The 17,148-nt window shown below is 49.7% G+C and overlaps 1 protein-coding gene and 1 long non-coding RNA gene across 4 annotated transcripts in view; one reads left to right on the forward strand and one right to left on the reverse strand.

The window, feature by feature from the left end:
• LOC311591072 (actin, aortic smooth muscle-like) overlaps nt 1-13,261 on the reverse strand; it is a 30,736-nt gene extending 17,475 nt beyond the window's left edge. The window contains exons 1-4 of one of the 3 annotated variants that reach the window (XM_084770440.1): nt 13,181-13,261; nt 12,659-12,808; nt 8,661-8,801; nt 5,830-5,958 (exon numbers count right to left, since the gene is read on the reverse strand). In XM_084770440.1, the coding sequence (XP_084626566.1) occupies nt 5,830-5,958; nt 8,661-8,780 (249 nt within the window). In that variant the 5' untranslated portion in view covers nt 8,781-8,801; nt 12,659-12,808; nt 13,181-13,261. Of the gene's footprint in view, nt 1-5,389; nt 5,481-5,829; nt 5,959-8,660; nt 8,802-12,649; nt 12,809-13,180 lie in introns of those variants that run through there. The other 2 variants (XM_084770439.1, XM_084770441.1) reach the window with 2 other exon arrangements.
• On the forward strand, nt 306-17,039 carry LOC311591151. The gene is made up of 3 exons (XR_014777023.1): nt 306-702; nt 12,514-12,594; nt 14,703-17,039. It is a non-coding gene; the product is annotated as an uncharacterized lncRNA (long non-coding RNA).
• Nucleotides 17,040-17,148: the final 109 nt, after the last annotated feature.

The raw sequence follows: 17,148 nt of genomic DNA on the forward strand, positions 1-17,148 counted from the left end.
AGAAGTGTGGGCCTCAGGTAACAGGGTCGCCAGGGAAGCTGGCTGTTCCTTCCTGTTGTAATGCGCTGGCTCTGAGCCTTCATCCTCACTAGACTGGTGGAGCTTGCTTGTAAAAGTCTGTCTGGACAAGCCTGTGCACTGCTGACACTCCCTCCCAGGAGGGGATGGGCAGGGCCACTGGATTCTCACCTGAGCATTCAGCCACTCCTCCCAGCCACTTATACAACACTCTACTCTGATTGCATGTAGCCTTGGAGTTTCTGGAGGGTCTAAATAACCTAAGGTGGCTAGGAGGACAGCCTTGCTTGTCAACTTGACTATGTCTGGAATTAACTAAAACCCCAAAATAGCTGGGCACAACTCTGAGCAATTTTTGCTCAGTTGGATCATTTGAAATGGGAAGATGCACTTCTGTTCCAGATCTTTTGAGGTGGACGACATCCCTCTAATCTGGGCCACACCTTCTTCTGGCCACCTGTATAAATGACCTGGAAGAAGAAAGCTCTTGCTCTGGCCTGACTCTCTCGCTTGTGCCCTCACTATCAAGTCCGTTCCTTCACAGGCATTAGAGCCTACACCTTCCGGACTCTGCTATACTCTGAAGACCAGCTGAGACATCCAGCCTCATGGACTGAACAACTATTGGGTTCTTGGGACTTCCGTTCATAGGCAGCCATTATTGGATTAGCTGGACCACAGCCTGTAAGTCATTCTAATACATCTCCTTTCTATATAGAGAGAGATTCAGTCACTAAGTTCTGTTACCTTAAAGAACCCTGATTAATACAATGGGGAAGCCATTGTCCATGCTGATTGAAGACAGTCCAGTGTATCTGTTTCGGGGTTTCCTATGCTCCTTTTGTGACCCCTTCCTTTGTTTTGTATAAGTTGGACCAGTAAACTCATTGGTTCCACCAGGGCAAACAAGCCTTAGAACCTTGAGAATGGACTGGTGTTCACATTTAGGTTGGAAATCTGAGATGGAGGTATCACCAACGACTCCTGTAGAGACCTGTCTCTTTGATTCGCAGGTGGTGTCTTTTCTGTCTTCTCACATGGTCATCTCTATAGATCTGTGTCCTGATCTCCTCTTCTTAGGAGTCACATGAATTAGGATCCACTGTAGAAGACTCATTTAATTTGATTACCATTTTGCTTTGTTGTTGTTGTTGTTGGTGGTGGTGGTGGTGGTGGTGGTGGTTTTTGAGACAAGGCCTAGTAGTCTGGGCTGACCTTGAACTCCTGACTCTCCTGCTTCTGCCACCCTAGAGCTGGGATGGTACCTCCACACAGCTCAGCTTTAAAGGCACTGTATTGGACTGGATAATTCAGTGACTAAGAGAGGACCAGAACTGAACCCCCAGTAGCCACATGGTAGCTCACAAGTCTGAAACTCCATTTCCACAGAATCTGACACCCTCTTCTAGCCTCCACAGTCACCGAGCACACAGGGGTGCACATTCAGACAGGCAGACACAACAGTCATATACATTAAACAAATAGATGTTTAAAAAAAATTAAGCCTTGTACTAGCTAGTTTTATGTCAACACAAGCTAGAATCATCAAAGGAGAGAACCTCAATTGAGAATCATTTGAGAAAATGTCTGCATAAGATCCAGCTGTAGGCAAACCTGTAAGGCATTCTCTTAATTAGTGATTGATAAGGGGAGAGCCCAGCCCATTGCGTGTGGGCCTTCCCTGGGCTGGTGGTCCTGGGTTCTACAAGAAAGCAGGCTGAGCAAGTGCTGTGGAGCAAGCAAGTAAGCAGCGCCCTTCCGTGGCCTCTGCATCAGCTCCTGCCTCCAGGTTCCTGCCCTGCCTGAGTCCTTGCTCGTACTGCTTTTCATAATGAATTGTTATGTGGAACTGTGAGTGAAATAAACCCTTTCCTCTCCAACTTGCTTGTGGTCGTGGTGTTTCATGACAGCAGTAGTAATCCTAAGGCAAGCCCTATCTCCAAAACATTCCAGAAGAGTAAGGCTTGTAATTCCAGTATACAAACTTTGGGGACATATTGTAGCCTATGCTACCTGCGGTAGTACTTAGCACACAGTAGGTTCACAACAAACAGTCCTGGTTATCCTGCGTGACACTCCTGCCTGCCCTGCTGAGGGATTGGCCCACAGCATTCTGGGAGAGCAGCTAAGGACAAATCCATGGTTAAAGACGAGTGGAGGGCCCAGGAACCCAAATGGTGTCTGAGAAGCCACTGAAGGACTCAGTCCTCCCTTAAAGACCCCCATTAAGGCCAGAGCATGTATATTTCTAGGGGGTCCAGCTTGAACCAAGGACAGACAGATATCAGATCACTGTATGTGTGTGGCGGGGACAGGAAAACCTTGAAGAGTCCAACTTGACTCAAGGTCTCAGTCTGAGCTCAGAGTCCAGCTGGATTCAAGGACAACCAGCTGTGTTTAAAATTTCCACTACTCCTCCCCAACTAAAAAAGTTCCTAAACGCCCCCTGTGACTGCTTCAACCAATCTTTCCCATAGGTCAGCTTGCCCCTCCACCCATTATCCAACCACCAAACGCCAAGACTTGTAACTCCCTGCTTGCAGCTTTTCTGCCCAAATGCCAACCAATCACATACTGTAAAACTCATTTCTTTGTCTAAAACCTATAAAAAGGCCTGTGCCTCTGTTTCGCGGGGTCTGCAGCTTGAAAGAGCTGGACAGACCCCATCTCGATGGCTCAATAAATTCCTATTCCTATGCATTTGCATCGACAGTGGACTCCGTCTCTTAGTGGGGACTCTGGGAATAGACTAGAGATCTCTCTAGAGGTTTCAGTCTTACACCACAGAGGCCAGGAAAGCTTATGGTTTGATACACAGACTGAGGTGCTGTAGTGGGGGTGAGTGAGGGACAAGATAGCAGAAAGAGGATGGCCCCTCAGAGATGCTGGCATGTGGGTGGATGTTTGAACCAAACATCCAGAGGCTTAGGAAGAGAGAGGAACAATGCCACAAAGGCTCTGGCAGGTAGTTTGAGCCACCAAAAACAAAAGCAAAAAACAAAGCAACAACAAACCCACTACCACTCCCTGCACGAGGGCACTTGGGCGCTCGCGCGCACACACAACACACACACACACACACATACACACACAGAATGGGCTGCTGGTGACATAGGGACGAAGGCGTGGTATTAAGACCTGCCCAGCATGCTGTGTGCAGAGACCACTCCTTGCTATAAGGACAACAGCACCTGTCAGTAGCACAGCACTGGCCCATCCCTGGAAGCTACCTGCTTAGACTTTGCTACATAAAATGAGGCCAGTATCACAAGTTCCTTAGGAATGCTGGCTTTTCTCTAACTGCCAGAAATCCTTCGACAGTCCAGCTTGAACTCACTTCTAGACATACAGAGGGCCTGAGAGACCTGACAGGCGCCAGACGGGGGCCGTGCCATCAGAGGCAGGACACGTCCACAACGGTACCCTGGTGCACCATCTCCTGCGATGCCTGAAGGTGCACGAAGCCACAGCATGGTGGCTGCCTTCACCGGGGCCAGGAGGACATGACCTAGCCAGGAAACCGGTTCCCGTTCTGCCAAAGGGACTCTGGCAGAAGGGACACGGCTCTCCATCAGCATGTACCCATACATTTCAAAGCCTCCACGCTAGCACCCTGATCCCTCTCGTCTCCCAAGGCTTGCCCCACCCAGATAACTGTTGGTTCTCTATAATACCGCAAGGCTTTCCCCCCTGCTCCTCCCTCTGCTGTCTCTTGCTGTCTCGCTCTCTCCACCGTCCATCCTCCTCTCTCCAAGATAGCCCTGGCCATGTCCAGTCTGCTTCTCTTTCTCTCTACTCTGGATTCTTCCAGATGCCCCTGCATATTTTCTCTCTTCTGTCCACAGTTAAACCCTTCCCTTTCACCATACCACGGGACAGTCATTTTGGTGGTTTCTTAACTGTGCCCGCTAACATACAGCTCCTGTGCCCGGATTCCTGATGCAGAGAAACTGCAAGGGTGGAACCGCGAGTCATTGCTCAAAGCCTCTGGGCTTTAGACTGATCGGTGAAGCTGTGTTAGTACATTGCTGTATCTGAATTATGGTCCCTAAAATTCCTATGTGGAAGCCCTAGGACCTCAGAGTGTCACCATCCCCTACAGCAGGTGTCATTGGTGACACTGGGAGAAGTGTCACCCTCTGTGACCTGTGTCTCCTGAGTAACCCAACTTGGGTACTACACTGATAAGAGGGCAATTCTGAACCAAATACACATGGGGGGGGGCTGGGGAGGCAGGGAGGGGGGCTGGGGAGATGGAGAAGGAAGTAATGCTCTACAAGTGAAGGAGCCCCCCAAAATTGTCAGCAAGCCTTCCAGAAACCAGGGAGCAGCCTGAGGCAGGCTCTCCCTCATAGCCCTCATCAATAGTCCTGTATGAACCTTGTTGAAATATTATTAATATTTAATATTGATTGATCATTTTACTAAACCAGCAGTTACTCCTTAGCCAGCTTTATACCCAAATAACTACACAAAGAGACTAAGATCTATTTAATAATTAGCCTGGAGCACAGTGCTGCGCAATAATTACCCTATCCTAAACCTCCAAGCTAGTGTAGTCTCCTCCCATTCAGATTTCCCACATTATACTTGCTTTTTTACTTCTATCCTAGGTCCAGTACATTTCTCCTGGTGTTTCCCTGGTCCTCTCCATGTGGATTCCCTCCTGTCCTTCCTCACTTTCTCCTCCCCTCTCTGGACCAGGATGTCCCACCCTATACTCTGTATTGCTCAGCATTGGCTAGTTGGCTTTTATTGGCAACACAGAGAACAAATGGTGGTATGTTTACACAAACTTGAGACAGGAGATACTTAGAGTAAATATTATAATGAAGGCTGGAGAGATGGCTCAGAGGTTAAGAACACTGACTGCTCTTCCGGAGGTCCTGAGTTCAATTCCCAGCAACCACATGGTGGTTCACATCCATCTATAATGTGATCTGATGCCCTCTTCTGGCCTGCAGGGGTACAAGCAGGAAGAACACTGTATACATAATAAATAAATAAATCTTTTTAAAAAAAAAAAAAAACACCACAATGAAATGTCTGTATTGAAACCAGATAGTAGGGTAGAGAAATCAACATTTGAATGAACAAGGGTAAACTGTACACAGTTCATAAGAACATTATGCCTTGAGCTTGAGGGCTATGAGACAATAGGTGTCTGAGGCTTATATCTGCTATGTTGTGAGGCTTCACTACAGCTGCCTCAAGTGCTCAGATCATAAGTAACATGCCCTCAAGTGCAGGTGTCGCAGATAGCTGGCCAGACCTATGTGTTACTTTTCTATGAGTCTAAGAACTTTTTTTTTTTTGGTAGAACTTTTTTTTTTTAAGATTTGTTTATTATGTATAAAGTGTTTTTACTTGCCTGTTCCCCTGAACGCCAGAAAAGGGCACCAGATCTTATCCTAGATGGTTGTGAGCCACCATGCGGTTGCTGGGAATTGAACTCAGGACCTCTAGAAGAGCAGACAGTGCTCTTAACCTCTGAGCCATCTCCCCAGCCCCAAGTCTGAGAACTTCTTATTCTTCATTCCCTCTCAGCCGCAATGGCGTAGGAACAATCATATCATCTTATAGACATGGAATCTGAGGGTCTCAGAGGCCATGCCACATGTCCTGGTGGCGTGGGCAGTAAGCCGAGGAGGCAGGACTGGAACTAAGTTCTCCTGACTTGGCTACCTGAGGCTGTGACTATGGAGGGAGTGAGAGCTAGCACAGAGCTGGGTGCCAACAGCAGGTCCCTTCCTCAGTGCCAAGGCAGTGGCTGGGGCGTGACTGGCCCCTCCCCCAGCAGCTCTAGCTTACCTTCTCCACATTGTCCCAGTTGGTGATGGCTCCCCGAGAGATGGGGTAGTGCAGGTTCTGCTGTACTAGATTGTTCTGGGCCTCAGCTCCAATGAACCAGTCTTCTTCTTCCAACCCCACTAGCAGGTTCTGGAAAACACAGGCAGGACAGGACCACCCACCCCTGAGAGTGGCAGGCTGGGGCTGGGCCCACGGTACCTGGCTCTCATCTGTAGACATGAGCCAGTGCCATGAGGCTGCTGGAAGCTGGCATCAATCACCAGCCTGGACATGGAGGAGGCTCTCCAACCCCCATACACTTTCAGCAGTGATTACTGACAAAGGAGGGCATTGCCTTCAAGGTCCTGGATTGGTGAGGGTCACTGCGAGGACCCTCATACTGCAGGTGTAGAAACTGAGGCCAGCAGAGGAAAACCACTGGATAGAAGGCGTGGGGGCACCTCCTGCACGCTTGTTTGGGAAGACGACTTGCTGGGAAAAGGGCCTGCAGCACGAGCTGACTCCTGGGCTTCAGAAAGATGGTCATAGCTACTTTCAAGGTAGATTGAACTTTCCATGTTGTCAGAGGGGCTGAGGCATCTACCTCAGTCCACCAAAACCATAAGCATGAGGATCAGAGCTGTGACGATTAAGCAGTAAACCTGCCTGGATGAATGAGAAAGGGCAGGGAGCCCAGCAAGGACAAAGACTGAAGAGCCATCAGGCTGTGCCCACATCTGAGCCTCGGCACAGGAAAGAAGGGAACAGGGGAGGTGGACTTTCCAAAGGCTGGCTTAGGAAGGCCATGGAGGAACCCCTAAGTCACACTCACTCATCAGAGGAGTTCAGGGTCTCCAGGATAAGCTCATGTTTATGTGAGATGGGAGCAGCATGCATGGGGAAGTAGCGCAACAGGAAAGAGGGACAAGGGGGTTGGGGGGACAGGACAGGCAGAGAGCTGGGCAATGTTGCAAAGCTGGCATGCTACAACACTGCATGGGCACACAATGCCATCTGTTTTGATACAGCTATGTGGTGCTACTATGCTGCAGTACTGCACTGGTGTATGGTACATGGTACAATGGTACCTTGTTTCTGCGGAGAAGTACAGTGATACTGTAAGGCTGCGTGGGTGCACAATGTCATGGCGCAGCCATACAGCTGTGTGACAGTAGCAGGCTGCAGTGTTGCAGTGCTAGGGTGGAGCATGGCACATGGATCACTGCACAATGCTGCCTTGCAGCAGTTCAGCATCATAGTGATACTGCAGGGCTACAGTAGTACCATGCCGTGGGCACGCTGCAACAGGACCGTAGGTTTTCCAGCCAGGCCTGTGCTTGAGGCAGCCACGACCCAGCTGCACAGAGAGCTTGGTGGCCGCAGCCATCTTGTCCCTTCTACAGCTTTGACCTTGGTCTGAGAACCATCAGCCAAGACCTCAGGTGAACTGTTCACCTCCCCGAGCTCCCATATCCTTCTCTGTCAAGAGGAGCAAATTCTCTCTGTGCCCAGTGGACCCCCTGCACTGCTGGGAGCACGTGGAGTGAGGCCTCACACAGACTGAAAGGCCAGGAAGACATGCTATGTCTCCTTTGACACTTTTCAGAGTGTGGTTGTGTGAGTGTGAGAATCAAGTGTAATTACCCAGCTTTGAAGCCACCATTTACTGCAATGAGGTGGCTAGCGCTGGCCCTTGGTGGTCTGTCCCTGGGTGGCTTATGAGCCAGGCCTGCAATGCAAAGAGTGACTTTGCCTCTGTTCAGCCTCACCATCAAAGACCCTGCTGCTCTCACACAGCACTCTACCGACCCTGGGTAGAGATCAGGGTCACAGGGCCAGAGTTCAACTGAGTCTCATAGCTGAAGAAAGAAATGAAAGAAACAGGACTCTCCTGAACACAGGAGCCACGCCTGCTACTCAGGGCTGGAGTGAGCCTAACAGGGAAAATGGCTGGTGGAAGACCAGCCTGAAAGAGGGGGAGGAGTCAGGCCACTAGAAGATTGCTTATGGCCTCCATGGCCAGTGGGATTTTCCCCATGTTTCATCCCACATAACAGAGCCATGTGGCCCTCACACTGCTCTTAGAACAATGCTTCTGATTGGCCATGGTTCTGCCTTCAGGGGTTCTGTGAACCCACATTCTGAAATCATCTGCCATCACTTTCTCTGCTCTCTCTCTCTCTCTCTCTCTCTCTCTCTCTCTCTCTCTCTCTCTCTCTCTCTGTGTGTGTGTGTGTGTGTGTGTGTGTGTGTGTGTGTGTGTACATGTGTACATGGTTTATATTTCATGCTACATTAGGTCTGAGTAAGTAGAGTCTATGAAGGCTCAAGACTCTCTAGGGTCCCAGGCAGCCACTGGGGTTCTCTGGTCACACCCACAAATGAGAGGCCCAAACTATACTGTTAATGTGTACTTCCCCTGCCCCTGGGGCTATGGGATAGCTTCAGGTACAACCCATATTAAGACGTTACTCTACAGAGGAAGCTGGTGGCTATCAGGGTGACAGAGAAGGAGGGGGCCACTACCTGTGGGAAGGGGTGTTGCCATTCAGGGTCAGAGGAGGGGGTCCCTGAAGTGGGAGGAGAAGGTTGCCAGTGGTTCCCAGTTGGGACCCAAGAAATAGTGCTAGAGGGAACGGTAGGAGAGAGCAAGGGAAGCAGGAAGTTGTGGAAGAGCCTGCAAGTAGGATGGGAGCTGTTTGCTCATGCCCTCTAGTCTGTCCCTAAGACCACCTTCTTGAGCCATCTGACAGGAAGCAGTCAGTATGGAAGGCAGGGCGTTGGGAACCATGACAACCACAGCAGCCAGAGCAGCACACGAGGTTGGAAGGTGAAGACAGGGTGTCACTCACATTATGTCTTGCTTTCCCGAGGACAGTAGGAAAGACAGCCAGAGGGGCCTCACTTCCTGCAAAGCCCACCTTGCTGAAGCCAGAACCATAGTCACAGATGAGGGGTGTATGGTCCGTCATGCTGTGGTGACCTGGACGCGCCTGCAAGAAGAGACCACATCATCCCTTGTCCCAGGGGGTAAGAGCAAGGGCAGCCTGAGGGGGAGCCGCTCAGCAGGTGCTGTGACAATTTAGGAATGGACAGCTTTAAGCAGCTGTGTGCACACAGTCATCCTGCACACCAACAACCAGAGCCCGTCCTGGGCTGCAGCTTTGTGCTCTGCCTGTTTCTGATGCTCACTCCAAAACAAATGAAGCATTTACGGAAAGCTATCCGGAGTGCCTAGGGCATGAATGAGTCACAAGGAAACCAGTTCTGTCTGGGTGTGAGCCTCTAGGTGGGTCTGCCTGGTTTCCCATAACTTCAACACTAAAGAAATGATGTCTCTGAAACCTCTGGTGTGAACAAACTCAGACAGACCACAGGCCTTCTTGAGAGAGCACTGTACTTGAGGGTGGGGGTTGGGGGAACCTGCCTTCCAGCGTGTAAGGACACAGGTGTTGCTATGGCTGCAGAGCTAGGCAGGCTCAGGGCTCAGGAATCTCTGTACAGTGGCTATGTTAACAGATTTCATAGCAAAAGCCTGGGTTCTGGCAGTCCCAATAAGCCAGGCTCAGTCACTTGTTCCCAGTACATCATCTTAAAAAAGCAATTGCGAAAAGCAGAGAAAGATTTATTCAATATGACCACGTTGGGAAGAAAAACGAAGAGGTCCCATGACTCCCAAGTCTGTCTTCAGGGTCCAGATGTGAGGCTCTGGCTTAAACCGAGGGCAGGAGGGGTGCATTGCTAAGCAGTCCTGGTGAAGGTGTGTCCCTGGCCATCACTAACCCATCGCTGTCTCAGCTCCAGTGTCTCCTGCAAGGTGATTTGACAAATTCTAAGAACTCTATGAGATCTCTGGTAGACGAAGCTCCCCCTTGGCTGCCCTAGGCTTCAGCCTTTTCCTCCCCAGCATGAGACTCCTGGGGCAGTTCCAATGCCCTGAGCTCCATCATTTCAGTATTCTCATAGCACAGCAGATGCTAAAATATCCCCTCCTAGGGCTGAAAGAGATGTCTCAGCAGTTAAGAGGCTCCGAACACCCACACTTACAGCTTATAGCCACCTATAACTCTAGGGGGTCTGGTGCCCTCTTCTGGCCTCCATAGGTACCTACATGCATGTGGTACACATAAATTCACACAGATGCACATACATGTAAATAAAAAAATAATCTTTGAAATAACTCCTCTCAGGCTGGAGAGATGCTCAGAGGTTAAGAGCACTGGCTGCTCTTCCTAAGGTCCTGAGTTCAATTCCCAGCAACCACACGGTGGCTCACAACCATCTCTAATGAGATCTGGTGACCTCTTCTGGTGTGCAGGTGTACATGCAGGCAGGGCACCGTAGATGTAATAAATTAGTACATCTTTAAAATAACTCCTTTCCTATCATAAAGACTACAGTGGGCAAGGGATGAGGTTGTAGCCCCATGTGTCTAACTCCCATCTAGTGTTATAGGCACCGTCTACTGCTAGAAATCAGAGAACCTACAGGATCCAGCTGGGAAGACTTCCTCTTCCTCAGAGAACTGTAATAAGAGGTCAGCCTGTGGACCCTGATTTCTCTTTAGAACCCCCACCATGCTGTTATGCCTGCCCAAATCCTTAACTCCCCTTCTAAAAACTCCTTAACCTCATGGATCCACCGTGTCCCCTTTGAGCCTACACCTGAGAACTTCCACTCACTGCTTATTTCCCTCCTCTTCCGGAGGCCCTGCCACGCGCCAAGGGTAATTGTGGTTCATTTTTCATCCTTGCATAGTATTTGTGCTCCACTGTGTAGAGACAGAATGTTTCAAAAAACACCAGGTTCCTCTCAAAGATACAGCAACAAATCAGAATAAAGACAGCAATGGATACTTTTGAGGTTTTCCAAGACGCTGGTGAACCATCACTTTGCCGGTGGAGATCCTGCCTCTGGGATGACAGTGATAACTGAGAAGGCAGTGGCTGCTGGAGCCTGGAGTGACTGTGGCACTTTCTTCTCCTTTTTTAAAAAATGTATTTAATTTCTGTATATGAACACTCTGTTTGCACGTACCCCTACCCACCAGAAGAGGGCATCAGATCATATTATAGGTGGTTGTGAGGCACTATGTGGTTGCTGGGAATTGAACTCAGGACCCCTAGAAGAGCTGACAGTGCTCTTAACCTCTCCAGCCTCTGTGGCAATTTCTTAAAAATAAGAACAGACGCCACGCTACCCAGCTCTTCCTTCCATGAACAACCTCTCCCTACTGTGTGGTGCCATGTGATAATCATCTTATCAACAACAGATGTGGGTGTCACTCTGTAGCCCAGGCTAGACTCAAATGAACAGCAATCCTGACTCCGCCTCCTCCCAAGTACTGGGATTACAGGTGAGCACCACTATACCTGGCTGGAATTCCTTTCAAAATTCACATGTATGTCTGTGGAGGCACTGCTCCTAACAATGTGCTGAAAAGACTCAACGAGGCGCGTTCACAGGAAAACGGCCCTACTCTCGCCAGACAGAGAGAATTAACAGCATCTTCCAGGCTTTGGGAGTTCTCTGAAAGAAAGCTTACAGCATCCACTCCCACATAGTATTGCCAGCTGCATCCGCCACACCTGGAGAGGCAGCCTGGGTTTCAAAGCCAGACATGGTCTCTCCTCTCCATGAGGAACTGGAGTTCCCAGGGAACTGAACTGAAGTTCCCAGGGGAAAAAAAAAAGCCGCACCTGTGTTCAAGACTACACAAGGCTGACCCACTGTGGTCCTCAACCTTCCTGACGCTGCAACCTGCCCCCACCATAAAATTATCGCGTTGCTACTTCATAACTGTAATCTTGCTACTGTTGTGAATAATAGTGTAAATATCTGATAAGCAGGGTCACAGATGTGCAACCCCTGTGAGGGTCGAAACCCACAGGTTGAGAGCTGCTGGGCTAGAACTTCATGATTGTGGAGATTTGGAATGTTGCAGACCCAGACTCAAATTATCTGGGGCTATTGTGGGTCCCATAAATAGCCATTAACAAAATAAATAAATAAATAGCCATTAACAAAATAAATAAATAAATAGCCATTAACAAAATAAATAAATAAATAAATAAATAAATAAATAGCCATTAACGTCTGGCTATTTGGGATTATGCGGTAGAGGAAGCCTTTTGAAACATATCTGGTAGGTTGTACAGTGTGACCCTTCTAGAAGTTTCCCCTTCTGGCAGAATGGGCCAGTGAGACTCCATGACAGAAGTCAGGAGTTATTGTCAGCCTGGAAGGAAGCTTGACTTGGTTTCTATGTATTCACTCATTTAAAACAAATGTTTGTGGCTAGGCCCAGCAGCGTATGCCTTTAGTACCAGCACTGAGGAGGCAGAGGTAGGAGGATCTCTCTGAGGTCAAATCCAGCCTGGGATACACAGTGAATTCCAGGTCAGCCAGGACTACACAGAGAGACCTATCTAAAAACAAACAAACCAAACACCTTAACCTGTAGCTGTGCATCGTGGTGCATGCCTTTAATCCCAGCACTCTGGGAGTCAGAGGCAGGTGGATTGCTGTGAGTTTGAGGCCAGCCTGGTCTACAAAGCAAGTCCAGGACAGCCAAGACTACACAGAGAAATCTTGTCTCACAAAAACAAAACACCCAAAACTGTGCAACTCCTGTTTCTGACCAGGAAGATTTTTGCATATGTCACAATCTGCCATGGGAATCACGGGACTTCCTATTTGTCACAGGAATAAACAAGATCACAGAGGATAAACAAGGTCTGGCTCCTTTTCCACCTACAAGGACATCTTTCGTCACAGCAAGCTGAGGTAAGCAGACAGCACAAAACCGTTAACTTTTGCTCCCAAGAAACTAGACACTCACCAGTTTTACCTGGCTCAGGGATCTGGACACAGCAGGACAGGGGGCTCTGGTCTCTCCTCAAGAGCTGCACACTGCCTGGTGACAGCCTGGGGATCTATGGTCCATCCGAAGAGTGTTTATTCAGGATCAGCTGATCTTGCTTGGGAACATGTCCCTAGCCTCATTTAAAAAAAAGGAAAAGAGAGCAGGGTGGTAGTGGCGCATGCCTTTAATCCCAGCACTTGGGAGGCAGAGGCAGGTGGATCACTGTGAGTTCAAGGCCAGCCTGGTCTACAAAGCGAGTCCAAGATAGTCAAGGCTACACAGAGAAACCCTGACTTAAAACAAAACAAAATTAAAAAATCAAACAAACAAATAAACAAATAAAAAGAAAAGAAAAAGATTCTAAGAAATTTAAGCAGCAGGGACATCAGAGCCAAACCTGGGAGCCTGAAACAGTGCAGGCCACTGTGAGGCACCTCTATACCCCTGCACCCCATCTGGGAGAGAGCCCCCTCCCTTGAACCAAATCACAAAGTCAGTGAAACTCACTAAAGTCTTTGAGGTAGACCACGGTCTTCCCCTTCCAGCTCCCCTCCCCCCCAAGCTCCCCCTCTGCAAGGACAGAGTCTCTGCGTGTTGTGGGCTTTTCCCTGCTGCTGTGACATTTGGACATTGTGACTCAGCTGTGACCTCAGGTCCTCACCCAGGCATGGCCATCAGCTTCTGCTTGGAATGACTTCGTGAGAGAAGCTTCTGGGTTTTACACCTACTCCTCACTGTCCCTGGGTTCACTCTTGTTGTTTGGGGTTATGTGATCCTTAGATGTCTGTCCTGCTGTAGAATCTCAGAGGGAATCAAGACCTCCATCTGGGAGGACAAGGGACTTTGAATCACCCTCCAATGTAACAGTCCAAAGCTACCGACGATGACCTTGTCGTATATCACTCTGTCTCTGAGGTATGAACTGGGTGGTCCCAGCCTAAGCTGCCATCTCATCTGAAACCTCAACAAGGACAGGGATCCAGGCAGCTCATGATTGGTACACTGGTGTGGCTGTGGGTGGAAAGCCTCTGCCCAACCTGCTGGGCATCTTCAGGATATGGTAGTGCCCCCACCCCAAACCATTTTTGCCCAGAGACCACAGGCTGAAGTATCATGACCTCCAAGCAGATCTGGAAGACAAGCTCCATCTAGTTACACAAGTCAGTGCTCTTCTGGGTGGGAGAGCCCTTCAGATCACAGGATTGAGCGCAGGTTGTTTGTTTGTTTGTGACAAGGTTTCTCTGTGTAGCCTTGGCTATCCTGGAACTCACTCCGTAGACCAGGCTGGCCTCGAACTCACAGAGATCCACCTGCCTCTGCCTCCCAAAGTGCTGGGATTAAAGGCATGTGCCACCACCACCCGGCTCACAGGTAGTTCTTAGGATTCCATCTTGAAGGCTACTGCAGAAGAGTCTAGAACAATGAAACATAGGAAGGCCCGCTGAGGTGAGGCTTGCCACCGGGGCCAGAGTTCCTTCCAGGAATTGCAGCATGGTTATTCTCTACAGAGGGAGTAGAATGGGACCAGGCCCTCTCAGCTTCTCAAAGTTCCTTCCTGGCTCCTGGTTCCTGACCTAGCTCAGCCCCGGAGCACTTCTCAGCCAGAGCGCCTGCAAAACAGAACTGTGTGGCAAAACCAGCTGAGAACGTGGACATTGGAAAACATCAGAAATAGATGATCCAGGTGCCCTGGATGTGGCATCTGTTACCTCTGCTCACACCTGGCTGCCTGTCAAGTCAGCCTGGGAAGGGAGAGGCCTGCACTTCCCCAAAAACAAAAGTACTCAAACCAAAGTCAGGAGCAAGACAGCTTTCTGTTAGCCAACATCTGTGGTTTGTGGAGGAGGCTGAGGGGGAACAGGAGGCTGCCATCCCTGAGCCTCTAAGAGTAGGAACAACAGACCTCTATGTGGGGCTTAAAGTGTGTGTGTGTGTGTGTGTGTGTGTGTGTGTGTGTGTGTGTGTGTGTGTGTGTGTGTGTTGGACAACCTCAAGGATTGGTTCTCATCTTTCACCTGGTTTGAAACAGGGTTTCCTGCTGTCTGGCCCACAAGCTTCTGGCTCTCATTTTGACTGGACGCTGGGAAGCTCAGAACTTGCCTTTTGTGGATCAGGGCTCAGGTCCTGAAGCTGGCACAGTGAGCACATTACCCACTGAACCTGGACGTCACCAGTTCAATGAGGCTGGCCAGCCAGTGAGCCCTAGCAATCCACTTGTCTCTTGTCTCCCCAGGCCACACCACCACACACAGCTTTTTTCTTTTCCTTTCTTTTTTTAAAGATTTATTTATTATTTATTCAGTATTTCTCCCGCTTGTGTGCTTGCACTCCAGAAGAAGACACCAGATCTTTTATATATAGATAGTTGTGAGCCACCATGTGGTTGCTGGGAATTGAATGCAGGACCTTTGGAAGAACAGACAGTGCTCTTAACCTCTGAGCCATCTCTCCAGCCCACACACCCCAGCTTTTTTATGTGGGTTCTGAAAATCAAACACAGCCCTCATGGTTTGCATAGCAAGCACTTTACCAACCGAGCCATCTCCTCAGCCCTCAAATGCAACTCTTTTTAAAATATTTTAAACCAGGGGCTGAGGAAAGCTCAGCAGTTAAGAGGAGGGGCCCCTCTTCCAGAAGGATGGGGTTCAGTTCCCAGCATCCACATGGCAGTTCACAACCATCCATCCTGTACCTCCAGCTTCAGGGGATCCATTTCCCTCTTCCGGTCTCTGGGCACTAGAAATTCACTCAGTACACCTACATACCTACTGGCAAAACACTCACACACATAAAATACACAAACCTAAAACAACCTTTAAAAACATTTTCAATCTAGAAGGCAGGCAAAGCATGGGTGTATACATCTGTAACCCCAGGACTTGGAGGCTGAGGCGAGAGGATTGCCACAGGTTCTGGTCTAACCCTGATGACATTGGAAACTACCTGGGGGAAAAAAAAAGAATAAAAAGGAAAACAACATATTAACAATGATGTCTCCCTGCACTGTGGGACAGATCTCAAAACAATAGCCCTGTATTCGAGGACTACACGCACTCTGCCCCAGGTCCCCTGGCCCATCCCTTGCAGTGGGGCTGGAATGAAGACCCCACCCACTTTTAAGGCTGGTCACAGCTCCTCCCCAGGCACATTGGTGGGGCAAGTTGCTTCACTCCCCTCATTTCCTAGGCTCCCTTGGCTGAATTGCCCAAAGTTGTCACATAAAGGTTCTCTCAGGGACAGGGGTGTGGTACACTGACTGTGAAGTTGTGTTCTGAGGGTGGGTTGGAAAACAGGTTTGGAGGTGTCTTGACCTTGTTGCTGGAACCTTTTATCTCAAGGGACACAGGACAAGTGACCCTTCCGGCCACTATGAAAGGTGCTCATGGTTTCCAACAGTCTGCCTGAGGCTTGGTGTGGTGTGAGGAGACTGTCAAGGCAGCTCCACCCAGAGCTCAGTTCAACTGGCCCCACCTTGGCAGGGCTGAGGACTGCGGCTGGGCTGGTGAGTGGCAGAGGCTGACACAATCTATGGTCCTGGGCTCTGTTGCTTACTCTTGTCTTCAGCCCAGAGAGGGAAAAGTGCACTTCATCTGCTGGTGGCAGGATGGGACTGACAGGCCCATAGCTGGCAGAGAACAGGGAGCGACAGCCTACCACAGAGCACCATTGTGTCAGTGTAAACCACAACTGGGCTCCCCGGCTAAAGCTAGAACCATAGCCAATGGAAAAACACATGGGGACCCAGGCCTCTTAGCACATAAGCTTGAAAGTCAGTCTCCAGCAAGGCAGGAAGCCTGGAACACTGACCTTCAGCACACACAAATGAGGATGCGAAGGAAGGCCCAGAGCGGGTCACCTACTTGGGCTACATAGCCTTCAGAAGGCAGAGTCAGCATTCATCTGGTATCTGACTTTACAACCACCACACCCCAACCTCATTAAAAGGACTTTGCTCAAGGGAGAAGTGAAGGTGCTGATGTGTGGCCAACAGAGAGGCCTGAAACCCTTTGAGTCCACATTCTCAAGACAGGCCAGGCAGAACACCGAGTCAGGCTGGTGGGACCCATGGCTCTCTCCAGGAGCAGCTGTCAATGTTCAACCTGCTCTACGCCGAAGCAGACCAGCTGTGCCCGGGCTGTGGGCACAGCTCACCTCTTGTTCAGCCCCAGTTCTTCAGAAACAAACAAAAAGTCCAGGCCCAGCCATGCGGCTTCTCCACCTGTTTGGGGTGGGTGGCCACACTGGCTTCCCGTCACTGGCAGATGGAATGGACCCCTCACCTCCAATGAGCAAATGACCGAGGAAAGTTCTGGACTGATGAAGAACTGTGGAGGGTTGCGTACAGTTCACCCCAATGCGCAGCAGGACATGAAGCTTCCACAGTGGCCTACGCACTGGCTCTAAAACTTCCTGGGATTCCATCCTCCGCCATGTTAACAGCCTTCACTCTCACTCCCGCCCCAACCCCAGGTCAG

Source organism: Acomys minous (genome assembly GCF_964271855.1).
Source record: "Acomys minous genome assembly, chromosome: 2".
Classification (NCBI taxonomy): domain Eukaryota; kingdom Metazoa; phylum Chordata; class Mammalia; order Rodentia; family Muridae; genus Acomys; species Acomys minous.